Here is a 27,265-nt window from a genome sequence, read left to right as displayed (position 1 = left end):
ACAGTGATTGGCTGATACCCCAATTGAATTTCATAAATAGGATTAATAACCATACCTATATAAGGGGACTTTACTATCTAAAACCAGTTCATCAAAGACTAATATGCATAAACATCTATGAATAGATGTATTGCATTGCGATCGCTACATACCTTTTGTCTTGAGAGCAACAGTGCCATCTACTGAATACACGTACAAAGATTATTATTTTACCAAATCAGTGGAAGGAAAATTTCTATGAAGTGGATTCCTTTTGAAATTACTTTTACTACAAAATATTTATTATTTTATCTTTTCAATTTTTATTTTACTTTTTCATTTTTTCCATTTTTCTATTTTTCATCCTAAGCTAATCATTATAAAAATAGATATTTTATATATATATACCTTTATATACCTGCCATGTACTGTTCACCAATGCTTGAGAAAGGCTCAGTTGGAGCCGAAACGTCGCTTTGCCATTGATGGGTGAATAAACACAGATTTTTTCAAAGAATTGCTTGGAGTGCAGTCCAATTTTTGTACCTATATAAATATATATATATATATATATATATATATATGTATAAAACAACAGCAAGTGTATCGTTGATGATATGCACATAACACCTTTTTAGTATCTCAACAAATACATTTATTCTGTATTACGGTAAGTCATATTTGTATTGTCATATACAGTACAGACCAAAAGTTTGGACACACCTTCTCATTCAAAGAGTTTTCTTTATTTTCATGACTATGAAAATTGTAGATTCACACTGAAGGCATCAAAACTATGAATTAACACATATTGGAATTATATACATAACAAAAAAGTGTGAAACAACTGAAAATATGTCATATTCTAGGTTCTTCAAAGTAGCCACCTTTTGCTTTGATTACTGCTTTGCACACTCTTGGCATTCTCTTGATGAGCTTCAAGAGGTAGTCACCTGAAATGGTTTTCACTTCACAGGTGTGCCCTGTCAGGTTTAATAAGTGTAATTTCTTGCCTTATAAATGGGGTTGGGACCATCAGTTGCGTTGTGGAGAAGTCAGGTGAATACACAGCTGATAGTCCTACTGAATAGACTGTTAGAATTTGTATTATGGCAAGAAAAACAGCAGCTAAGTAAAGAAAAACGAGTGGCCATCATTACTTTAAGAAATTAAGGTCAGTCAGTCTGAAAAATTGGGAAAACTTTGAAAGTGTCCCCAAGTGCAGTCACAAATACCATCAAGCGCTACAAAGAAACTGGCTCACATGCGGACCAGCCCAGGAAAGGAAGACCAAGAGTCACCTCTGCTGCGAAGGATAAGTTCATCCGAGTCACCAGCCTCAGAAATCGCAGGTTAACAGCAGCTGAGATTAGAGACCAGGTCAATGCCACACAGAGTTCTAGCAGCAGACACATCTCTAGAACAACTGTTAAGAGGAGACTGTGTGAATCAGGCCTTCATGGTAGAATATCTGCTAGGAAACCACTGCTAAGGACAGGCAACAAGCAGAAGAGACTTGTTTGGGCTAAAGAACACAAGGAATGGACATTAGACCAGTGGAAATCTGTGCTTTGGTCTGATGAGTCCAAATTTGAGATCTTTGGTTCCAACCACCGTGTCTTTGTGCGACGCAGAAAAGGTGAACGGATGGACTTTACATGCCTGGTTCCCACCGTGAAGCATGGAGGAGGAGGTGTGATGGTGTGGGGGTGCTTTGCTGGTGACACTGTTGGGGATTTATTCAAAATTGAAGGCATACTGAACCAGCATGGCTACCACAGCATATTGCTCCATCCGGTTTGCGTTTAGTTGGACCATCATTTATTTTTCAACAGGACAATGACCCCAAAAACATCTCCAGGCTGTGTAAGGGCTATTTGACCATGAAGGAGAGTGATGGGGTGCTGCGCCAGATGACCTGGCCTCCACAGTCACCGGACCTGTACCCAATCGAGCAGAGTGAAGGCAAAAGGGCCAACAAGTGCTAAGCATCTCTGGGAACTCATTCAAGACTATTCGAAGACAATTTCAGGTGACTACCTCTTGAAGCTCATCAAGAGAATGCCAAGAGTGTGCAAAGCAGTAATCAAAGCAAAAGGTAGCTACTTTGAAGAACCTAGAATATGACATATTTTCCGTTGTTTCACACTTTTTTGTTATGTATATAATTCCACATGTGTTAATTCATAGTTTTGATGCCTTCAGTATGAATCTACAATTTTCATAGTCATAAAAATAAAGAAAACTCTTTGAATGAGAAGGTGTGTCCAAACTTTTGGTCTGTACTGTACATTTTTGAATATTGAAGAGCCTTTCATACCCAAAATAGTAATACCTCCCTAGTAAGATCCCTAATACAATGGGAGAGAGGAGGAGGCTGCGAGCTATAACAGGCCATGTGACACAGGCTACCAGGTCCACCAGCATAGCACATTCAATACATTTAAAGAAAAATCACTGAATAAAGTGGCCTAAATGGGAGGAAATGCTCAACCACAAACATTGTAGCGTATTTATAATCGGGGGAGCAATTCCTCCGCAAGTGATCCATTGCTAACGGCAATCCCCAGCAAAAATGCATACAATGGAGGATGCCGGCAGTGGACCACATGCACCACAGAAACTTCCCACACAAGATGAAATAATGTGTGGATGAAAATATAAAAATACATAAATTACTGAAAAAAGGTGCACCATAGAGTTGAGCGGACACCTGGATGTTCGGGTTCGACGGGTTCGTATGAACTTCACAAAAAAATTTGAGTTCGGGACCCGAACTTGATCCGAACCCCATTGAAGTCAAAGGAGACCCGAACTTTTCAGCACTAAAATGGCTGTAAAAATGTAATGGAAAGGGCTAGAGGGCTGCAAATGGCATCAAAATGTGGTTAAGAGCATGGCAAGTGCTCTGCAAACAAATGTGGATAGGGAAATGACTTTAAATAACATGAAATACGTAAAAAAAAAAAAAATCTTGATCTAGGAGGACGAGGTCCATATGGAGTAGGAGGTTGAGGAGGCGGTAGATGTGACGGTGTAGGTGGAAGTGGCGGCGGTGGAGGAGGAGGTAGCCTACACTGCTTTTGGTTTTTACATTTATTTAAATTTTTAAAAATTAGGGTACACCCAACATTGGGAAATATAACCTGTGATAACCCTCTTGGAGGTGCTGGCTGTAGGGCAGGCCAGCACCTCCAAGGTGTAAAGGGCAAGCTCAGGCCATGTGCCCAATTTGGAGACCCAGAAGTTGCAGGGGGCAGAACCATCAGTCAGTACGTGTAGGCATGTGCAAACATACTGCCCCACCATGTTGCACGTCGCCTTGATGTTCACGATGCAATTGGATATCTGCTCTATCAACTTTTGATGTTCTTTTCTGCACCTACCATGTTGATCGAGGTTAGCGGCAAATCAGGGTTCCACCCCGGAGAGGGAGCGTGAGAAACAGAGACCACATCCAAGTGAGATCAATGAAAGAAATTGAATTGCGATCGAGCGGAAATGTGGGAGAAGCTATTAAAATGGAAGAATTAAAGGAAAGGAGGGGGCGCGCGGCTACGCACTCCCGACTCGGGGAGGTAGTGACGATAAATTACAATACAGGACTCTTAAGATGCCCTGTTATTGGAATGATTAATAAAAAATGATAGGGAATGTCACTGGGGTATTTTGGATTTGGAAACGTTAGTCAGGAGAGGCTCTGCTGCCGCTTTGCTGACTCTAGATAACTTCTGCCTGATCACACGTTCCTGTGAAGTCCACCATCCATTTGGATATCTGCTCTATCAACTTTCGATGTTCTTTTCTGCGCCTACCATGTTGATCGAGGTTAGAGGCAAATCAGGGTTCCACCCCGGAGAGGGAGCGTGAGAAACAGAGACCACATCCAAGTGAGATCAATGAAAGAAATTGAATTGCGATCGAGCGGAAATGTGGGAGAAGCTATTAAAATGGAAGAATTAAAGGAATGTTGATCACGGTTATCAGCGAATCAAAGCAGATTATTAAAGCAGAAAGATCGAAGGAAAGGGCCAATTAAAGACGAATTTTAGAAATTTAAGTCCCTATCACCTATGCAGAGCAGAGGTTTTTCATTGCCAGAAATGGGTTAATGTCACCCACCAATGGAACAGATTATTTAAAAAAAATTTGGTCCCTGTCACCTATGCAGAGCAGGGGTTTATTCATGGGAAAAATTTTAAAATGTCAAGCCAAGGATACAACAGTGAAATTTATTAACCTGTCTACTAGGTAGAGCAGGGGTCTATCACAGCCAAAAATTGGTTATTTTCACCCGAAAATGTAACTGACAAATGAGTGTTTTTTTTTTTACCTGTCTACTAGGTATAGCAGTGGTATATCACACCCAAACATTGCTGAATTTCACCCAAAAATGTAACAGACAAATTAGTGTTTTTTTTTTTTTTTACCTGTCTACTAGGTATAGCAGTGGTATATCACACCCAAACATTGGTGAATTTCACCCGAAAATGTAACAGACAAGTTAGTGAATTTTTTTAACCTGTCTACTAGGTATAGAGTTGGTATATCACACCCAAAAATTGGTGAATTTCACCTGAAAATGTAACAGACAAAATAGTGAATTTTTTAAACCTGTCTACTAGGTAGAGCAGTTATATATCACACCCAAAAATTGGTGAATTTCACCCAAAAATGTAACAGACAAATTCTTGAATTTTTTTATCCTGTCTACTAGGTATAGGGTTGGTATATCACACCCAAAAATTGGTGAATTTCACCTGAAAATGTAACAGATAAATTAGTGAATTTTTTTAACCTGTCTACTAGGTAGAGCAGTGGTATATCACAACCAAAAATTTGTGAATTTCACCAGAAAATGTAACAAACAAATTTGTGAATTTTTTTAACCTGTCTACTAGGTATAGCAGTGATATATTACATCCAAAACTTGTTGAATTTCACCCAAAAATGTAACAGACAAATTAGTAAAATTTTTAACCTGTCTACTAGGTATAGTAGTGGTATATCATCACACCCAAAAATTGATGAATTTCACCTGAAAATGTAACAGACAAATTAGTGATTTTTTTTACCTGTCTACTAGGTATAGCAGTGGTATATCGTGGGGCGTTGCGTGGGGGGGGACCAAGGGGGCCGTTGCCCCGGGCTCCACACTGCAGGGGGGCGCTGTCCGCTAGGCTGGCACAAGTTAAATCGCCAACGCTGTTTTTTATTTTCAAATTTTCACACAGTGCCCAGCTGCAGAGCAGAGTGAGGAGGCAAGGCGGGGCACGCACGGCAGTTCCTGATAGGCTCCGCCCACCTTCCAGGCGGAAAAGATAGTGCAGAGCCAGGAGCCGGAGCAAGAAGAAGCAGAAGATTGCTGCCGCACTGTCGCTGAATCAGTAGTAGACTGTAGTCCAGCCTAGAGACAGTGATTCAAGCAACCCTGAGACAGAGGGAGTGACAGTCAGTGTCACTGTCCCAGAGTCCCAAAGTCCCACCCTGAGTGTGTAATTAGGTCAGTAGTGACTAGTGTACTATGTTGGCATGGGCTGAGGACAGGCAGGCGTTAGGGGTAATATATGATAATATGAGTGAAGTGCCACTGTGCCAGTCAGTGCCATGAGAGCCAGGCCAAGACTGCCAAGCAGATGGCACCATGGCACTGCAGTCAGAGTGCTGGTGAAGGATGACCAGGGACACTAAGACAGTAACTTCACTGCCTGGTGCTCGGCTATCAGCACTGAGTGACAGTCAGTGTCACAGTGTGACTGAGTCACTCAGTGCTGATAGCCGAGCCCCAGGCAGTGAAGCTGCAGGAGAGCCAGGCCAAGCAGGACCTTGGCAGTCAGGATGCTGGTGAAGAATGACCAGAGAGACAGTACTGCCCAGAGGATGCCATCTGCCAATCTCTGCTGTCCATATACCAGGCCAGGCCTACCAGCATTACTCCTTGATATATCACCTGCCCGCCTGGTCACCCCACCTAACACTCAGGGAGACAAGTGACTCAGACTGTTAGGTGTGGAATGACCAGGCAGTATATGAAGGGGTTATACTGGTAGGCCTGGTATATGGACAGCAGAGATGGGCAGATGGCATCCTCTGGGGGTTGTATCTTACATGGGACTATATTCTGGAGGAGCTGAAGGGAGAGTGATGTATTTTACATGGGACTGTATGCTGGAGGGGCTGAAGGCAGGACAGTGATGTATCTTACATGGGACTGTATGCTGGAGGAGCGGAAGGCAGGGGGAGTGATGTATCTTACATGGGACTGTATGCTGGAGGAGCTGAAGGGGGCCATAATTAGTACTAGACAGAGGTAGTCATTATAATAATAATACAGAGGGGGCCATTATATATTATAATTATACAGAGAGCATTATACTTATGAGCACTATGGGGGAAGGGAAGGTCTGTTGTCTGAGGGTGATAGTAAAGTGAGGAATCTAAAACATTTTTTGCGAAACTTTGCAGAGACGAGATGCGGCTGAAAGAAGGTGTCATGGCGGTCCTATCTCCGAATGAAGACGTTGAGAAAAGTCTATATCACAGGAGATGTCACTGGATGTAACAGGTATGGTGCTGTATTCTCCTGTATATTTCATAGCAATGTTTGTTATGTCCATCCAAATATCTTGTTTGGGGGCTGGAAATAGAATATGGCCCACACTGCTGAAGCCTGGCTCCAGACTTCAGGTCACACTGTGTGTGTTCTGAATTCTGGGGCATCACACCCCTCTACTACATTATCTGTAATCAAAGAGTTATCACTGTGTTATCTGTGGTGTTGCATAGGACTGCAGGTGACATCTACTACATTATTTGAAAAAAAGGGGGCGTGGACACAGGTTGGAAGGGGGGGGGGGCGTAATTCTTGGCTTGCCCCGGGTGCTGGCTCCCCACGCTACGCCACTGGGTATATCACACCCAAACATTTTTTAATTTCACCCGAAAATGTAACAGACCAATTAGTGAAATGACATAATGACATAAAATAAAATACGTACAAAAAAACAACAAAAAAACTTGATTTATGAGGTGGAGGTCCATATGGAGTAGGAGTTTGAGAAGGCATTGGACATAGTGGTGTAGGTGGAAGCAGCAGTGGAGGAGGACGATGTAGCCATGGTTTTTGTTTTAAAAACAGTGGAAAAACAGTGGGAAATACCAAAAATACAACAATGAGCAATTGCGCTGTAGTATAACAATGGCTGGGTAAGGCCGGTATACATGTCTATTTTGCACAAGGTACGGACAAGTCTTGTGGGATCCCTGCCTGGTTCATTTTTAATGAACGTGAGCTTGTCCACATTGGCTGTTGACAGGCGGCTGCACTAGTCTGTGATAATGCCCCCTGCCATGCTTAACACACGTTCAGATAATGCACTGGCTGCAGGGCAGGCCAGAACCTCCAAGGCGTAAAGGGCAAGCTCAGGCCATGTGCCCAATTTGGAGACCCAGAAGTTGAAGGGGGCAGACCGTCATTCAGTACTTGTAGGCGTGTGCACACATACTGCTCCACCAAGATGGTGAAATGCTGCCTCCTGCTAAGGCGTTCCATATCAGCTGGTGGTGCTGGTTGTTGTGGCGTGCTGACAAAGGTTTTCCACATTTCGGCCATGCTAACTCTGCCTTCTGAGGTGCTAGCGGTGCCCCAGCTGCATTGGCGACCTCTTCCTCCTCCTCTGCCTTCGCCTTGTGCTTCCACTGTGCCCCCAATGTCAGGTGGGAATGCCAACAGAAGCGCATCTACCAGCGTGCGCTTGTACTCGCACATCTTACAATCACGCTCTCACGCGTTATCGACACTGGCCATGTTGGTGGAGTACTCGAAACAGCGCAACAAGGAACATAGGTCTCGCATGGAGGCCCAGTCATTGGTGGTGAAGTGGTGCTGTTCCGCAGAGCGACTCACCCGTGCGTGCTACAGCTGAAACTCCACTATCGCCTGCTGCTGGCTCCTGCCAGTCTGGCCAGCATGTGCAAGGTGGAGTTCCACCTTGTGGGCACGTCGCATATGAGGCGGTGAGCGGGAAGACCGAAGTTACTGCATCGCTGACAGGCGAACAGCAGCAGGGTGAGAATGCCGAAAGTGCGAACTATATGCAGCAGCTCTGACATATCGGGGTAATTTTTAAGGAATCTCTGCACCACCAAATTCAGCACATGCACCAGGCAAGGGATGTGCGTCAAACCGGCTAGTCCCAGAGCTGCTACAAGATTTTGCCCATTATCGCACACTACCAGGCTGGGCTTGAGGCTGACTGGCACAAACCACTCATCGATCTGTTGTTCAAGGCCCGTCCACAGCTCCTACGTGGTATGGGGTTTGTCCCCCAACAGATACGTTTTAAAACTGCCTGCTGTCGTTTACCCCTGGCTATGCTGAAGTTGGTGGTGAAGGTGTTGCGCTGACTGGATGAGCAGCCGGTAGAGGATGAGGAAGCGGAGTAGGAGGAGGAAGCAAAAGGAGGCAAACTGAAGCGCCCTGCAATCCTCGCTGATGGAAGGACATGCGGCAAACTGCTATCCGCCTCAGGCCCAGCCACCACTGCATTTACCCAGTGTGCTGTTATGGAGATATAACGTCCCTGACCGTGCTTACTAGTCCACGTATTCGTAGTGAGGTGCACCTTGCCACAGATGGCGTTGCGCAGTGCACACCTGATTTTGTCCCCCACTTGGTTGTGCAGGGAAGGGATGGCACACCTGGAAAAGTACGACGTACTGTGGGACAGCCACCGCCATAAGGCTTTTAAAACTCTCCATCTCCACCAGACGGAATGCCAGCATTTCAGAAGCCAGTAATGGCAGGTTGTGCTAAGGTTGAGAACGTTTATGCCTCACTTCAGGGTCTGATTGCACAGCGTGCAAACCACTCGTGTCTTGTCGTCAGCACATTGTCTGAAGAACTGCCACGCCAGGGAACTCCTTGGAGTTAGCTTTGGTGTGCTCGGTCCCTTGCTGCCGTGGGCAGTAGGAGGCGTACTGTCTAAGGGACGGCCGCTCCGCTTTTGCACCCTGCTCCCTCTTCTGCTGTGCTGGTGGCTCTGTGTGACCACCGCCTCTTCCTCCGAACTACACAGGTCACTCGCATGACCTTGATTCCATGTGGGGTCGAGGACCTCATCGTCCTCCACATCATATTCCACCCCGTCTTCACCCCTGCTCTCCCTGTCGGTCTGCACACTTTCGAAAGCCCCAGCAGTTGGCACCTGTGTTTCGTCATCATCTGAGACGTGCTGCGATGGTCCTCCCATGTACTCATCTTGAAACATAAGTGGTTGGGCATCGGTGCACTCAATCTCTTCCACTTCTGGGGCAGGGCTAGGTGGATGGACCTAGGAAACCCTGGTAACAGAGTCATCAAAAAGCAGAAGAGACTGCTGCATGACTTGGTGCTCAGACTGCTTGGCTGATTTGCAAGGGGGTGAGGTGAAAGACTGATAGACATCAGCTGCAGGTGCCAACTCTGATCTTTCAGCAGGAGACTGGGTGGGAGACAATGTGAAGGAACTGGAGGCACTGTCAGCAACCCAATCTACTATCGCCTGTACTTGTTCTGGCCTCACCATTCGTAGGCCCATTAGGCTGCATTAGGCCCGACCAAATACCACTGCAGGTTCTGTCGCCTAATCGCACCTGAGGAAGGTGTTTCACTTGTGCGTGTAGCTTGCACAGATCGAACACGTCCTCTCCCTGCAACAGGAGCTCCACCAGCAGCACCACGGCCGGGGCCACGTCCTTTATTTGACGCTCTCCTCATATTTCTCAAATTTAGGATTTTGCCCTAATTGGGTGTTTTTTTAATAGCAGAATAGAACCACAGTATCTAAAGGGTGCATCTCACAATGACATATGCAGCAAAGGCTGCAAAATTGTGCCCTGCACCCACACAACTATATCTATGTAGATCGCTAAGTTCAATTGGAGTTCAGATTAAAGATTCTGTCCTATTCTCTCCTTCACAGCAGCAGCATCCTATCCCTACACTAAGCACAGCAGAGTGAAGTGCAGCGCTATGTGACTCCAGCTTATATAGAGGCTGGGTAACATGCTACACTGGCCAATCACAGCCATGCCATTAGTAGGCATGGCTGTGATGGCTTCTAAGGGCACACAGTTAAACGCTTGTTGATTGGCTGCTCTGCAGCCTTTCAAAAAGCGCTAAGAAATCGCCGAACACCGAACCCGAACTTTTACAGAAATGTTCGGGTTCGGGGTTCAAAAACACCTAAAGTTCAGTACGAACCCAAACTTTACAGTTTGGGTTCGCTCAACCCTAGTGCAACACCATAATATGTGACTGACCATACTGGCTAAACCCTGACGCTGATGTTAAATATAGGTGGGGCTTGCAGCCTCCTCCTCCCTCCCATTGTATTAGGGACCTTACTATGGAGGTATGGCTTCTCAGAAGAACTAGCAAGTGGAATGGATGCGCACCAAAGAGTCGGATAGAAATTATTTAATAAGAAATAAAATTACAGCTAAAACCACAAGACTAAAGTCTCTGAATTGCCCGAATTCAGAGACTTTAGTCTTGTGGTTTTAGCTGTAATTTTATTTCTTATTAAATAATTTCTATCCGACTCTTTGGTGCGCATCCATTCCACTTGCTAGTTCTTCTGAGAAGCTGAGGTCTATTACCATCTTGGTGCAGAAGTATTTCATCCGTCGGATCGATATTTGGGATTTTCCTGTTCGAGTGTCTTGATCCTTGCCTGCTCCACCCGCCCAGCTGCCTGTGAAGATTGCACAGATCCCTTCCATGCATCTCATAAGGGATATCCTGTGAGTACAACCTTACAGCAAGCGTTTTAAGTGTAATTACATGCTACACTATAGTCCTCTTTTTTAACAGAGTTCTACTGAAGATACCATCTACTTCTATACGCATTTACTCGCAAGAAATCCTGTGAGTATAATCTATTCGCAGGTGTGCTAAGTTTTTGGAATTTGCTACACCATAGTGCGCTTTTTCATTTCAGAACAGATTTCCATACCAGTGTTATTTTGTGAGGTTGGCTTGTGACCACGTTGATTGAAGATCTACTAAAGGAACTTTTTATTTGATTTTCATTTTTATATAAAAGAATTTTCTCCTGCAGCGCAATCCTTCATTAATATCAAAGCTGAATATTTTTGGAAGTAGTTTTTAGTTTGTTTTTAGTTTTAGCTATTTTAGGGGGATATCTGTGTGTGCAGGTGACTATTACTGTGCATAATTATTAGGCAACTTAACAAAAAAACAAATATATACCCATTTCAATTATTTATTTTTACCAGTAAAACCAATATAACATCTCAACATTCACAAATATACATTTCTGACATTCAAAAACAAAACAAAAACAAATCAGTGACCAATATAGCCACCTTTCTTTGCAAGGACACTCAAAAGCCTGCCATCCATGGATTCTGTCAGTGTTTTGATCTGTTCACCATCAACATTGCGTGCAGCAGCTACCACAGCCTCCCAGACACTGTTCAGAGAGGTGTACTGTTTTCCCTCCTTGTAAATCTCACATTTGATGATGGACCACAGGTTCTCAATGGGGTTCAGATCAGGTGAACAAGGAGGCCATGTCATTAGATTTTCTTCTTTTATACCCTTTTTTGCCAGCCACGCTGTGGAGTACTTGGACGCGTGTGATGGAGCATTGTCCTGCATGAAAATCATGTTTTTCTTGAAGGATGCAGACTTCTTCCTGTACCACTGCTTGAAGAAGGTGTCTTCCAGAAACTGGCAGTAGGACTGGGAGTTGAACTTGACTCCATCCTCAACCCGAAAAGGCCCCACAAGCTCATCTTTGATGATACCAGCCCAAACCACTACTCCACCTCCACCTTGCTGGCGTCTGAGTCGGACTGGAGCTCTCTGCCCTTTACCAATCCAGCCACGGGCCCATCCATCTGGCCAATCAAGACTCACTCTCATTTCATCAGTCCATAAAACCTTAGAAAAATCAGTCTTGAGATATTTCTTGGCCCAGTCTTGACGTTTCAGCTTGTGTGTCTTGTTCAGTGGTGGTCGTCTTTCAGCCTTTCTTACCTTGGCCATGTCTCTGAGTATTGCACACCTTGTGCTTTTAGGCACTCCAGTGATGTTGCAGCTCTGAAATATTGCTAAACTGGTGGCAAGTGGCATCTTGGCAGATGCACGCTTGACTTTTCTCAGTTCATGGGCAGTTATTTTGCGCCTTGGTTTTTCCACACACTTCTTGCGACCCTGTTGACTATTTTTAATGAAACGCTTGATTGTTCGATGATCACGCTTCAGAAGCTTTGCAATTTTAAGAGTGCTGCATCCCTCTGCAAGATATCTCACGATTTTTGACTTTTCTGAGCCTGTCAAGTCCTTCTTTTGACCCATTTTGCCAAAGGAAAGGAAGTTGCCTAATAATTATGCACACCTGATATAGGGTGTTGATGTCATTAGACCACACCCCTTCTCATTACAGAGATGCACATCACCTAATATGCTTAATTGGTAGTAGGCTTTCGAGCCTATACAGCTTGGAGTAAGACAACATGCATAAAGAGGATGATGTGGTCAAAATACTCATTTGCCTAATAATTCTGCACTCCCTGTAGCTGAGTGTATGTATGTATGTACGTCCGCTAAAGGAATCCGCACCGTCGCCTTTACAATCACAAAATTTGGCACACAGGTACATCAGGTGTACATCAGGAAGGTTTTAGACCGGGTCTCAGTTCTCCAGCACATACCGTTCCTGATATATTCCCAAAAAATGCATTAGCCAATAGAAGCCTGGTCACATGAACCTTATCAACCAATAGAAGCTCGCAGGCCCTTAGTCTTCACATACACACAGTTTTACACCAGGTTTCCATAACAACCAGCCATTATTATTCAATTCTGTTGGTCAGCTTTAAAGGGGCAGGGCGCTGTGGATGACACTGTTAAGGGAGCGGAGTGCTGTGGAGGTCACAGTTAAGGGGGCAGGTAGGGTGGCCATTCAGGCACCCCTTAAAAGATGGACTTAAAAACCCACCCCCAGACCCCTCTAAGCCACGCCCTGACCCAGTTAGGCCATGCCCCTTCCCACTTTGCAGCCGACAGGGATTGAAAAAATGAAGGTAAAAATCAACTTCTGTCAGCTGCAGGGGTGGAAGGGAGGGTGACTTTCTCCCTGCAGCTCATACTTAGACAGCACAGTGCTGCTGTCTTAGTGTGAGTGGTTCAAAAGGGCATGCCTGTGTCTGTCCAGGTCCTGCACCGGATGGAAGACAGAGAGTCTAAAAGCCAGACTGTCTGGCCTAAAACCGGACCTCTGAACACACTAGGGGCAGATTGCTGTAGAGGCCACTGTTAAGGGGACGGGGTATTGTGGAAATCACTGTTAAGGAGATAAGGTACTGTGGAGGTCATAGTTAAAGGGGCGAGCGCTGTGGAGGTCACTGTTAAGGGGGCAAGATGATGTGGAGGTCACTGTTAAAGGAACGAGCTGCTGTGGAGGTCACTGTTAAGGGGGTGGGATCCTGTGGAGATCACTGTTAAGGGGGCGGGCACTGTGGAGGTCTCTGTTAAGGGGGCAGAGAACGGTGGAGGTCACAGTTAATGGGACGGTCCACTATGGAGGTCAGTGTTAGGGGGAGCGGTGCTGTAGAGGTCACTGTTAACCACTTCACATCCGCCCATAGGATATAAACGTCCTATGGGTGGATGTTTATCTCTGAATGGACGTTCTGGAACGTCCATTCAGAGATGGCAGCTGCACGCTAATCGTGCAGCTGCCGAGCGGGGGGCCCGCTGTCAGTGACAGCAGGCCACCCCAGAGAGAAGGCAGGGGCAGTTCCCAGGTCTCTCTGCCTTCTAAATCGCTGTATATGCGCTATGCACTTCCTGTCCCGGCTGGGAGAGTGCAGGAGCTGTCGGGTCTTCTACAGACCTCGATCAGCCCTGCACTGAGACTGTACAGCACAGTATACCGCTGTACAGCCTCTCTGGGGGCTGTATTTCCCCTGCAACTGGGCTACTATGTCAGCCCCAGTTACAGGATAAATCAATGGGGGGGGAGTGACCATAAATTGTAAAAAATTAAAAATAAAAACAATGCCAAAACAGCCATTTTTTTGTTTCCTTGCCTTGCAATTAGAAATTGTATGTGCCCCAAAATAGTACCAATAAAACTGCCACCTTATTACCTAGTTTCCAAAATGTGGTCACTTTTTGGGAGTTTCTACTGTAAGGGTGCATTAGGGGCGCGTCAAATGGGACATGGCATCCAAAAACCAGTTCAGGTAAATCTGCCTTCCAAGAACCATACGGCGCTCCTTTTCTTCTGCGCCCTGACGTGTGCCCTTACATCAGTTTACGACCACAAGTGGGGTGTTTTTTATGTAAACCGCAAAATCAGGGTAATAAATATTGAGTTTTGTTTGGCTGTTAACCCTCGATGTGTTAAAGAAAAAAATTGATTTTATTTTATGCACTTATATAGCGCTACTATATTCCGCAGTGCTTTAAAGATATTAGCATCCAACTGTCCCCAATGGGGCTCACAATCTAATTTAGAAATGTCATCTCCATTTTCCTTTAATTCTTGTGGAACACCTAAAGGGTTAAGAAAGTGTGTAAAATCAGTTTTGAGTAACTTGAGGGGCGTAGTTTCTACAATGGGGTAATTTTTGTGGGTTTCCACTATGTAAGCCCCACAAAGTGACTTCAGACCTGAACTGGTCCTTAAAAAGTGCGTTTTAGAAATTGTCTTAAAAATTTTAAGAATTGCTTCTACAATTCTAACCCTTCTAACGTCCTAAAAAAATTAAATGACATTTCCAAAATGATGCCAACATAAAGTAGACATATGGGGAATGTTATGTAATAAATATTTTATGAGGTATCACTTTCTGTTTTAAATGCAGAAAAATATAAATTTTGAAAATTGTGAATATTGACTCAAATTTATGACTGTCATGAAGTACAATATGTCACAAGAAAACAATCTCAGAATGACCTGAATAAGTAAAAGTATTCCAAAGTTATTACCACATAATGTGACACATGTCAGATTTGCAAAATTAGGCTCTGTCAGGAAGGGGGAAATGGTCAGGATGTGAAGTGGTTAAGGGGGCAGGGTGCTATGAAGGTCATATTTTAAGGGTAGCTCTGTGGATGTCACTGTTAAGGGGGCGGGTTATTGTGGAAATCACAATATTGTTAATGAGACGGGGTACTGTGGAGGTCACTAATAAAGGGGCGGCCACTGTGGAGGTCACTAATAAAGGGGCGGCCACTGTGAAAGTCTCTGTTAAGGGGGCAGGCCGCTGTGGAGGTCACTGTTAAAGGGGTGGGGTGCTGTAGATGTCACTGTTATAGTGGATACTGTCAATATCTTTTAACAACACACACAAACATTCAATGAAATAGATGAACTATACCCGTGCGAAGCCGGGTCCTTCTGCTAGTACTAAATGTAATTGTCATTACATATCTTATTATGTGTTTTTATTAGCACATACTTAATAACGATTATATTGTATACATACTTTTGGTTGTTGGTGCTGTTTTTGTAGGCGTTATATATGGCATTGGTTGGCACCATTATGACACATATTTAGGTTTCTGCCAATGGGACAGGTTATATCCTGTTATTTATGTGCACAGTATGGCAACAATGGTTATGTGTATAATATGGCAGCATCTGTGGTGACAATTGTGACCCCTTCAAAATCCAGCAAACAATCCTGTGGCAAATCAGTCTTCACACCCCCATTTGGTTAGCAGTATAAGCTTTGAGGGTGAGGGCTGTTTCTTGGCCCTGTTTCAGGATGGAAGCTGTAGTGATGTCAGCCAAACACAAGGGGGCGCCACTTGGGTGACGACTGACAACTACAAATAACTATGACTCAATCTTTGGACTTTGTAAACTGAGTAAAGTGTACTGCACATAGCTGCCAGAAGGGGGAGCTCTGTCGTATCTGCTCGGGTCTCTGTGTACTCTTCTCCTCCTCCTGAGACAGCCCTCTCATCGCACTGTGACAGCGAAGGGTGACACTGGGTGACACGTGCCGGCCCACTCCCCCCTCCAGTGGGTATTTCCCACCTGAAGAGGGGGCCCAGGTCTCAGAGCGAGCAGGGAATGGGTGAGCAGCAGTGTCACAGCCTGTCGCGGCACTCTCCCAGTGACAGCTCCACAGTGCCCGCCCTCGGCATTGCTGTGGATGAGCAGAACGTCCTTCCAGGCGCCCTGAGTCTTATCCGGGAGCTCAGACCCGACTGGGACCTCCGCCATGTGCAGACTAAGGTAATAAAGCCGTGCGGATCATATGCTGTAGTGATGTGACGGGACTACTACTCTCAGCAGGCCTTCCACCTGTGCCCCTGCGAGCATAGCACTCAGCCCTCCCACCTGTGCCAGCACCACCTCCCCTGCCCTCCTGGCTCCTGGAGGTGGGAAAATCGCCTAAAGAACAATTCCCCGCATATTTTTCTAGCAGTCACAGTCTTTAGGGCGCATCCATTCCTATTTTTTTTTTTTCGGCAGGTAAAAAGCGCTATGAAATTTTGTGACATATTTCTTTTCCTATAGAGAAGTCTATGGAAAATGCCTGAAAAAGGCAACGGTTAAACACGAAGGGGCAGAAATGACAGGAAAAAGCCTCCATTTATAGGGTGTGTTATCATTTCCCGCTGGCCGGCATGTAACATCTGTAAGAAACGCCATGAAATACGTGTGATCTGAAACTAATGCCAAGTGACAAAAAAACCAAAAACATTTCCACGCAGTGGGGGTCATTAACGAAGAGCGCTGTGTCTGTTTTAGGTGTAAAAGCCAAGAGGGGGAAAAAAACGTGCAACGGTATTTTGTCACATAGACGTTTTAATGCCTTGGGAGCGGAGGCGGCTGGGACATTGACACCGGAGGTGCACCTAATTTATCATGAGGCAAACGCCTCGTCATAAATGAGCGCAGATTGGAAAGAAATTGGTGTAAAAATCTGGACTTTGTGAATGACCCCCATTGTGTTAGAAACGTGTGTGCATAAAAACATGCATCAAATAGAAGCGAGATGACGACGGGGGTCATTTACAAAGACTGGCTCCAGTCTATGCTGACAAGTGCATTAGGTGCACCACCGGCCCAACGTGCACTTGGAGTAAAACCTACTCCGGCCCTTGACTGGAAATGTTTTCGCTCTTCTTTTGCTCTTGTTTAGGCCTCATGCACACGACCATTCCGCAAAACACGGAAGCCACCCATGTCCCTTCTGCAATTTGCGGAACGGAACAGGTGGCCCATTGTAGAAATGCCTATTCTTTTGCGGGGCCACGGAACGGAACAACGTATGCGGACAGCACACAGAGTACTGTCCGCATCTTTTGTGGCCCCATTGAAGTGAATGGGTTCGCAACCGAGCCGCAAAAACTGCGTGTCGGATGCGGACCAGAACAACGGTCGTGTGCATGAGGCCTTACATCGATTATACTGTGTATGATGCTGTGCCCGGTGAGCTGAGAGAAGACCGTAGCGCTCATAGGATCGCCGCTGCCTTCTCAAACAGCTGTTCGGTGGGGGTCCTGGGTGTCAGATTCCCACCGATCAGACACTGATGACCTGTCCTGACAGCTGGGGGCCACTATGGGGGACATTATAACGGCTGGAAGCCACTATGGGGGGCATTATTACTGCTGGGGGCCACTATGGGGGACATTATTACAGCTGGGGGACACTATGGGGACATTATTACAGCTGGGGGGCCACTATGGGGGAGATTATTACAGCTGGGGGCCACTATGGGGGACATTATTACTGCTGGGGGCCACTATGGGGGACATTATTACTGCTGGGGGCCACTATGGGGGACATTATTACTGTTGGGGGCCACTATGGGGGACATTATTACTGCTGGGGGCCACTATGGGGGACATTATTACTGCTGGGGGCCACTATGGGGGACATTATTACTGCTGGGGGCCACTATGGGGGACATTATTACAGCTGGGGGCCACTATGGGGGACATTATTACAGCTGGGGGGCCACTATGGGGGACATTATTACAGCTGGGAGCCACTATGGGGGACATTATTACTGATGGAAGCCACTATGGGGGACATTATTACTGCTGGGGGCCACTATGGGGGACATTATTACTGCTGGAAGCCACTATGAGGGACATTATTACAGCTGGGGGCTACTATGGGGGACATTATTCCTGCTGGGAGCCACAATGAGGGCCATTGGGGGCCATTATAGGCGACATTATTATGGGGGACATTATTACAGCTGGAGGGCCACTAGGGGGACATTATTTCAGCTGGGAGCCACTATGGGAAACATTATTACTGCTGGGAGCCACTATGAGGGACATTGGGGGCCATTATAGGTGACATTATTAATGCTGGAGGCCACTATGGGGGACATTATTACAGCTGGGGGATATTATAGGGTTACTATAGGTGACATTATTACAGCTGGGGGCCACTATGGGAGACATTATTACTGCTGGGAGCCTCTATGGGGGACATTTTTACAGCTGGGGGCCACTATGGGGGACATTATTACAGCTGGGGGACACTATTACTGCTGGGAGCAATTATGAGGGACATTGGGGGCCATTATAGGCGACATTATTAATGCTGGGAGGCCACTATTGGGGACATTATTACAGCTGGGGGCCACTATGGGGGACATCATTACTGCTGGGGCCACTGTGGTGGGCATTATTACTGCTGGGCCACTATGGGGGACATTATTACTGCTGGGGCCACTATGGGGGAAATTTATACAGCTTGGGGGCCACTATGAGGGACATTATTACTGCTGGGATCCACTATGAGGGACGTTGGGGGCCATTATAGGCAACATGATTAGTGCTGGAGGGCCACTATGGGGGACATTATTACAGCTGGGGGCCACTATGGGGGACATTATTACACTGGGAGCAACTATGGGGGACATTATTACAGCTGGGAGCCACTATGAGGGATATTGGGGGCCATTATAGGCAACATGATTAATGCTGGAGTGCCACTATGGGGGACATTATTACTGCTGGGACCACTATGAGGGACATTATTACTGCTGGGGCCACTATGGGGGACATTATTACTGCTGGTGCCAATATGGGGGAAATTTATACAGCTTGGGGGCAACTATGAGGGACATTATTACAGCTGGTTCTGCTCTTCTCAGACGTCTCATAGAAATGAATGGAGCATGCTGGGAATTAACACCTGGAGTGCCGAAGGTTGCTGACCCCTGACCTACACTATGAAGATACTACGAGAGAATTTAGACTAGAACCTTCAGAATCACAGGTGCATATCCATGAAGCAAACATGTTACAAAAAACAAAATGGCTGCACACCATTATACATACTAACAATGGAGCTAAGAAATGGAGGTCATTCTAAATAAAAGTGGTACAATACCGACTATAAATGAGTTAATGGAAGCTCTTAGTGCACATATTTGCTCAAACATGTGCCGGGCACATCTACCAGGCGTCAAGGTGGCTTCTGCAGAGCTTCCATTGACTCATTTATAGTAAGCATTGTACCACTTTTATTTAGAATGATCCCCATTTCTTAGGTCTACACTAAGAAGAGTCAGTGATGCCACTAGAAACCAGTCTGCCTTTATATTTGTAGCTATTTCTGAGCATTTGGCGTCTGCCACTCGCACACCGCCTCCACATCCCGCACTCTGTCCTGAGACTCGGGGACGGACTGTTGTCTCACCTCAAGTTACATAACATTGATATAAGTAACTTACTAATGTAGATGCATTAGCAGTATTGGCCCTGGTCCCCGCTATCTTCTTTCTGCTCGTCTCTAGGGGTTATTATGGCCACCGCTGCGATACAGTAGCAGTGGCCGCGATTGCGCACAGAACTGATGGAGCACACGGGGCCGCCTGCATTAGCTCCCATACCCGGCCACATTCTCAATCTTCGCTGTCATTTCATATAAGAAACAGATTGCGGCAACCTCAAAGTCTGCTCCACTGAGACCGCTAGCAGCTTCAGGAGCGCGCATGTACAGGCAAGGGGCGGGATTATTTTATCCTAGCACTGCTTGCCTGCTGCATCACACACAGGAGAGGCATGGCCCCCACTACAGCTCAGGAAGGGCCCCAGGAGCCGTGCACTGAGGACTGGAATGAGGAGGTGGGACAACACAAGTAGGCAAGGCCAGAAATACTGTAGTGCAGCACAAAATACCGCCCCAGCAGAACCAAATACCACTGTGCAGCATAAAATATGTCCACCCGCTGCAGTATCCATGTGTATCACCTTCCTGAGGCTGCGTTTAATTCAGAGGTCAGGCACATAAGTACCTTATTCTCCTAGTAATAATTAATGCTGAAAGTCAGACTGTTATGTACCGGGATGGCGGCCATGATGAGGGATCAGGAGGCCTCCTGTGCATTGGCTCACCGGGAAATGGGTGGGGTCTATGGCCAGTCTGCCCTTGCTGAGACCCCTACTCTTTAGTTAATAGCGCCACGCTTTCCCCAGTGTCAGAAATTCTCACACTTGATTCTACCCTGTCCTTCTAATCACATATCCAAGCCCTTTCCCTTTCAGACCTTCTCCAACTCCTTCCTGAACCTGGAGTCAACAACACTGCTAGTGCATTCCCTTGTCAACTTCCACCTTGGCTACCACATCCTTGTCTGTGGCCTACTATCTAAGGCTACTTTCACACATGCATCAAAGCCTGCCAGAGTTCTCCGGATACGGCATAGCCGAATAATGCCGCGTGCCCGCTGGACCCCATTGGCCATAATGGGATGAGGTGGGGGTCCGCCTGGATCCCTGTCACGTCCCATTATAGTCAATGGGGTCCAGCGATTCCAATGGCTCTGCCCACACCATGCCTCCTTTTTGGAAAGTGTCAAGGGTGGTCTAAAAGCAGCATCTGTGCAAAATGTGTGTGTGGGTGGTGTTTAATCAGCAAACCCACAGGATGCAACTTTATTACACCAGTTTCCTGGTTGATAAATCTCCACCGTGTGTAAATCTACCGTAAGGTTTTCTTCACATACACTTTTTTTGTGGCTTTTTTGAAGGGGGGCTTGCAAATTTGTGCACACAATTTTGATATGTTTTATCAGGCTTTTTTTGTTATAGAGAAGCCTTTGGAAGAGAGCCTGAAAAAGGCGACAGCTAGAGCATACGATGTTCTCTGTATGAGAATGAGCATTCTCTGGTTTGATCCTTCATCCCCCAAACACATTTATTCTTTCTGGGCAGCAGATCGCTGTTAATACAGAACGCTCTACTGCCCAGAAACAGTGATTAATGCTGCCGTATCAACAATGTATTCACCGGAAGAAGCCAGTTTACTGGCGAAACGGCGTTGGGTCAGGAGGTGGCTGAGAGATCCACACACCATTCAGGATATGCTTATTATCTATTTTTTAATCACCAAGTCTTTTTATCCTCATATTTGCCTCCATTGCAGCATTCTTTGGGGCTTATTATTCTGAGGTGTCTTGGTGTTTACCATCTTGTATTCTTTTCCCTGCTTGTTGGTGTGCTGACCTCTCGGCTCCCCCTTGGGCACTCTAATAGAAAATGTATTTTCTTGTCCGCAATTGCGGACAAGAATAGGACATGTTCTATTTTTTTGCCGAACGGTAGTGCGGATCTGCAAATGCGGATGCGGACAGCACATTCCGGCCCCTTTAATAATGAATGGGTCCGCACCTGTTCCGCAAAATAGCGGAACGGATGTGGACCCATTTTTCAGACGTGTGAACGGCCCCTTAAATAGACATGTCAGGAGCAGTGGAAGGTCCTCTTTAAGGTCTCATTCACACGAACGTGTGCTGCCTGTTGCTGTATTGCGGCCCGCATTTGCGGACCCGCAATACACAGGCACCGTTTCCTGTGCATTCGGCATCACGGATGCGGACCTATTTACTTATTTCGGTCTGCAAATCTGGAGATGCGGAAAAGAAGCATGGAACTGAACACTACAGAGTGCTTCCTGGGGTTCCGTTCCGTGCCTCCGCACCGCAAAAAGATAGAACATGCTATATCTTTTTGCGGAACGGACGGATCGCAGGCCCATTCAAGTGAATGGGTTCGCGTTCCCCATGTGGTTGGGCCACGGTCAGTGCCGGTGCATTGCGGACCGTGGCTGGGCTTCTCACGGTCGTGTGAACAAGCCCTTACACAGGTTATTATAAGGAACGAGCATTCCTAGGAGCCCTCCTTCCAAATAATCCCCGTTCGTTGACCCGTTTAACCTCTTCAGGACACATGACGTACCAGTACAGCATGTTGTCCCGGTACTTAAATACACATGACGTACCAAAATTAAAAGTTTCAAGTAAACAAAAACGTAATTTTCCCCAAATAAAGTTAAAAAAAAGACATATTAGGTATCGCCGCGTCCATATTGAACGGCTCTATAAATTTATCACATGACCTAACCCCTCAGATGAACACAATAAAAAATAAAAACTGTGCTTAATAAAGCATTTTTTTGTCACCTTACATCACAAAAAGTACAACAGCAAGCGATCAAAAAGGCATATGCCCACCAAAATAGTACCAATCTAGCCTTCACCTCATCCCGCAAAAAATTTGCCCCTACCTGAGACAATCGCTCAAAAAATATGGAGACACTAAAACATCATAATTTTTGGGTTTTAAAAAAGCTGTTATTATGTAAAACTTTCAAAAAAATAAATAAAAAGTATACATATTAGGTATCGCCGTGTCCGTATCGCCCGGCTCTATAAAAATATCACATGACCTAACTCCTCAGATGAACACCATAAAAAATAAAAACTGTGCTAAATAAACCATTTTTTGTCACCTTACATCACAAAAAGTGTAATAGCAAGCGATCAAAAAGTCATATGCACCCCAAAATAGTGTTAATCAAACAGTCATCTCATCCCGCAAAAAATGAGAATCTACCTAAGATAATCGCCCAACAACTGAAAAAACTATGGCTCTCAGAATATGGAGACACTAAAACATGATTTTTTTTTTTGTTTCAACTATGATATTATTGTGTAAAACTTACATAAATAAAAAAAAGTATACATATTAGGTATCGCCGCGTCCGTATCGACTGGCTCTATAAAAATATTACATGACAACCCTTCAGGTGAATACCGTAAAAAAATAAAAACGGTGTAAAAAAAAAGCCATTTTTTTGTCACCTTACATCACAAAAAGTGTAATAGCAAGCATTAAAAAAGCCACACGCACCCCAAAATAGTGCCAATTAAACCATCATCTCATCCCGCAAAAATCATACCCTACCCAAGATAATCGCGCAAAAACTGAAAAAACTATGGCTCTCAGACTATGGAAGCACTAAAACATGATTTTTTTTTGTTTCAAAAATGAAATCATTGTGTAAAACTTACATAAATAAATAAAAATGTATACATATTATATTTGTTTGGCTGTTAACTCTTGCTTTGTAACTGGAAAAAAATTATTAAAATGGAAAATCTGCCCAAAAAGTGAAAATTTGAAATTGTATCTCTATTTTCCATTAATTCTTGTCGAACACCTAAAGGGTTAACAAAGTTTGTAAAATCAGTTTTGAATACCTTAAGGGGTGTAGTTTCTAGAATGGGGTCATTTTTGGGTGGTTTCTAGTATGTAAGCCTCGCAAAGTGACTTCAGACCTGAACTGGTCCTTGAAAAGTGGGTTTTTGAAAACTTCTGAAAAATTTCAAGATTTGCTTCTAAACTTCTAAGTATTGTAACATCCCCAAAAAATAGAATGTCATTCCCAAAATGATCCAAACATGAAGTAGACATATGGGGAATGTAAAGTAATAACTATTTTTGTAGGCATTACTATGTATTATACATGTAGAGAAATTGAAACTTGGAAATTTGCAAATTTGGTATTTTTTTTATAAATAAAAATGTTTTTTTTTACTCAATTTTACCAGTGTCATGAAGTACAATATGTGACGAAAAAAACGAACTCAGAATGGCATGGATTAGTCAAAGCGTTTTAAAGTTATCACCACTTAAAGTGACACTGGTCAGATTTGCAAAAAATACCTTTTTATCAAATTCTACTGAACCAAAATGATTATTTAGCTTATGTATGCAGAGATCGCAGTATAAAAAAAAAAGGTTTAGTGGGCTGACAGAAGCCCTTTAAGATGAAAATGAAGGGGTTAAAGGGTCTTTTGGGTGCCAGCAGCAGATTTGTAGGCACATTAGCTACCTGGCTTGTAGGATTTTGCTAGCAAATTCATATGGGCCCCTCTGGACATTTTAACAACTTTCATAGATATTCTTTTAGTAATGTGTCATTAACAAATATTGCAAAAGCCTCATGTTATCTCAACATTGTGGACAGGTAACTAAAGACCTTGGTCTCATGTGCATTTTACTATTAATAACAATCTGGTGCATTGCACTCTGTACATTAACGCAGTCCTCCAAGAACCTAATCTGGATGTGTGTAGGACATTGACTTCTGGATAATAACTGGAATTTACTAAAAGACAACCGTACGAAAACAGGCACATAGTCCATGTTTCTGCACAAAAGACTCAAATGTCAAGGCCAGTACATAATGGAATTTCCTGTGCTTGATGTGTCATGAGAGAAGAAAGCAGTGGGCTTGGTGGGTATATAAGGTGTGCGACAGGCTGTCTGCACACATATCCCTTGTTGTCATGGGTAAAAGGGTAATTCTATCAGATTTGCAAAAAGGGATAACTATTTGCTTTTGGGCCAAGGGTGGCAGTATTTCTAAAACAGCACAGTTTGTGAACTGTTCACATGCTGCTGTGGTGAAAGTGTATCGTGAGTGATCAAAGGACACCATTGCGAATAAGAGACTCTGAAACAGTAAAGCACCACATGCCATTGATGTGAGAGGTGAACGTCGGCTATGAAGGTCAGCGAAGGCAGACCAACGCACTACAGTGGAGCAGCTCACCACCAGATTGAACCAGGGGGCTACCAGACAAGTGTCTAAAGCAAAAGTTCAGGGAACCTTCCGGTGTATGGGTCTCCTAAGGAGATAGGTGGTCACTACACCTCTGCTAACAACTTTGCATTGGCAGAAAAGGCTTCAATTCTCTAAGCAGTATTGGAATTGGACCTCTGCTGATTAAGAAATGGTTGCCTTCTCGAATGAGTCACGTTTTCTGCTTCATCAATCGGATGGACAATGGCGTGTCAGGTGAGAAACATCAGAAAACAAACATCTTGCAGTCATTGCTGGAAGAACAAAAGCTGGTGGTGGCAGCTTTATAGTCTCGGGAAAGTTTTTGTTGCATTCCCTGTGCCCGCTCCTCCATATGGAAGGCACTCTCAACTAGGGCTGCAGTAAACGAATATTTTTGTAATCGAGTATTCTATCGATTATATTTCTCGATTCATCGAGTAATCTAATAAGAAAAAGCTACTTAAAATAACGTACGTAATTAGGTATGAATAAAGTTATTGGTTTGAAGGGGTTAATAACTGTATACATGCCTAATGCCAAGGTGCTTCCATTAACCCCTCCAAACCAATAACTTTATACATGCCCATTGGGTTTGGAGGGGTTAATGGAAGCACCTTGGCATTAGGCATGTATAAAGTTATTGGTCTGAAGAGGTTAATGAAAGCACCTTGGAGGTGCCTTCATTAACCCCTCTCTAACCAATAACTTTATACATGCCAAGGTGGTGCTTGCAGCCTCCATTAACCACTCTCTCTCCATCTGCCTCCCCCAGCCTCTGATCTGCTTGCCCCCAGCCTCTGATCTGCTTGCCCCCCCCAGCCTCTGATCTGCCTCCCCCCCCCAGCCTCTGATCTGCCTCCCCCCCAGCCTCTGATCTGCCTCCCCCCCCAGCCTCTGATCTGCCTCCCCCCCCAGCCTCTGATCTGCCTCCCCCCCAGCCTCTGATCTGCCTCCCCCCCAGCCTCTGATCTGCCTCCCCCCCAGCCTCTGATCTGCCTCCCCCCCCCAGCCTCTGATCTGCCTCCCCCCCCCCAGCCTCTGATCTGCCTGCCCCCCCCAGCCTCTGATCTGCCTGCCCCCCCCCAGCCTCTGATCTGCCTCCCCCCCCCAGCCTCTGATCTGCCTCCCCCCCCCAGCCTCTGATCTGCCTCCCCCCCCCAGCCTCTGATCTGCCTCCCCCCCCAGCCTCTGATCTGCCTCCCCCCCCCAGCCTCTGATCTGCCTCCCCCCCCCAGCCTCTGATCTGCCTCCCCCCCCCAGCCTCTGATCTGCCTCCCCCCCCCCAGCCTCTGATCTGCCTCCCCCCCCCCAGCCTCTGATCTGCCTCCCCCCCCCAGCCTCTGATCTGCCTCCCCCCCCCAGCTTCTGCCTCCCCCCTCCCCCCAGCCTCTGATCTGCCTCCCCCCCTCCCCCCAGCCTCTGATCTGCCTCCCCCCCTCCCCCCAGCCTCTGATCTGCCTCCCCCCAGCCTCTGATCTGCCTCCCCCCAGCCTCTGATCTGCCTCCCCCCCCCAGCCTCTGATCTGCCTGCCCCCCCCCAGCCTCTGATCTGCCTGCCCCCCCCCAGCCTCTGATCTGCCTCCCCCCCCCCAGCTTCTGCCTCCCCCCCTCCCCCCAGCCTCTGATCTGCCTCCCCCCCCCAGCTTCTGCCTCCCCCCCTCCCCCCAGCCTCTGATCTGCCTCCCCCCCTCCCCCCAGCCTCTGATCTGCCTCCCCCAGCCTCTGATAACGCAACCCCCCCTCCCCAGTATTAATCATTGGTGGCAGTGGCCACAGGGTCCCCCTCCTCCCCCCCATCATTGGTGGCAGTGTCAGTTCCGATCGGAGCCCCAGCAGTGTAATGCTGGGGCTCCGATCGGTTACCATGGCAGCCAGGAGTCACGCTACTGAAGCCCTGGCTGCCATGGTATGTTAGTAGTGAGCAGAGAGCAGCGCATTATACTCACGTGCGCTGTGGCCGCCGGTCGCTCCTTCTTCTGTCTGTGCGGCGGATTGCTAATGCTGTAAGCATTAGCAATGCGCCGCACAGACCTATGAGAAGGAGCGACCGCCGGCCACAGCGCACGTGAGTATAATGCGCTGCTCTCTGCTCACTAACATACCATGGCAGCCAGGACTTAAGCAGCGTCCTGGCTGCCATGGTAACCGATCGGAGCACCAGCATTACACTGCTGGGGCTCCGATCGGAACGGACACTGCCACCAATGATGGGGGGGAGGAGGGGGACCCTGTGGGATATGGCCGGCGCATTCATTGGTGGTGCAGTGGCCACAGTCCCTCCCCTCCTCCTCCTCCTCAGTCCCTCCCCTCCTCCTCCTACTTGGTCTTCAGCGGCAGCCGCGCACAGTGAGGAGGGAGAGACTCCCTCC

The 27,265-nt window shown here is 46.1% G+C and overlaps 1 protein-coding gene across 1 annotated transcript in view; it reads left to right on the top strand.

Annotated features, from left to right (window-relative positions):
* Positions 1 to 15,921: 15,921 nt before the first annotated feature.
* The window catches only part of ETNK2 (ethanolamine kinase 2), an 80,212-nt gene continuing 68,868 nt past the window's right edge, over positions 15,922 to 27,265 (top strand). The window contains exon 1 of the mRNA XM_044288407.1: positions 15,922 to 16,244. Within this exon, the coding sequence (XP_044144342.1) occupies positions 16,080 to 16,244 (165 nt within the window). The 5' untranslated portion in view covers positions 15,922 to 16,079. The remainder of the gene's footprint in view (positions 16,245 to 27,265) is intronic.

This window comes from Bufo gargarizans, chromosome 3 (assembly GCF_014858855.1).
Source record: "Bufo gargarizans isolate SCDJY-AF-19 chromosome 3, ASM1485885v1, whole genome shotgun sequence".
NCBI lineage: Eukaryota > Metazoa > Chordata > Amphibia > Anura > Bufonidae > Bufo > Bufo gargarizans.
This window is presented reverse-complemented; position numbering and strand designations above follow the sequence as displayed.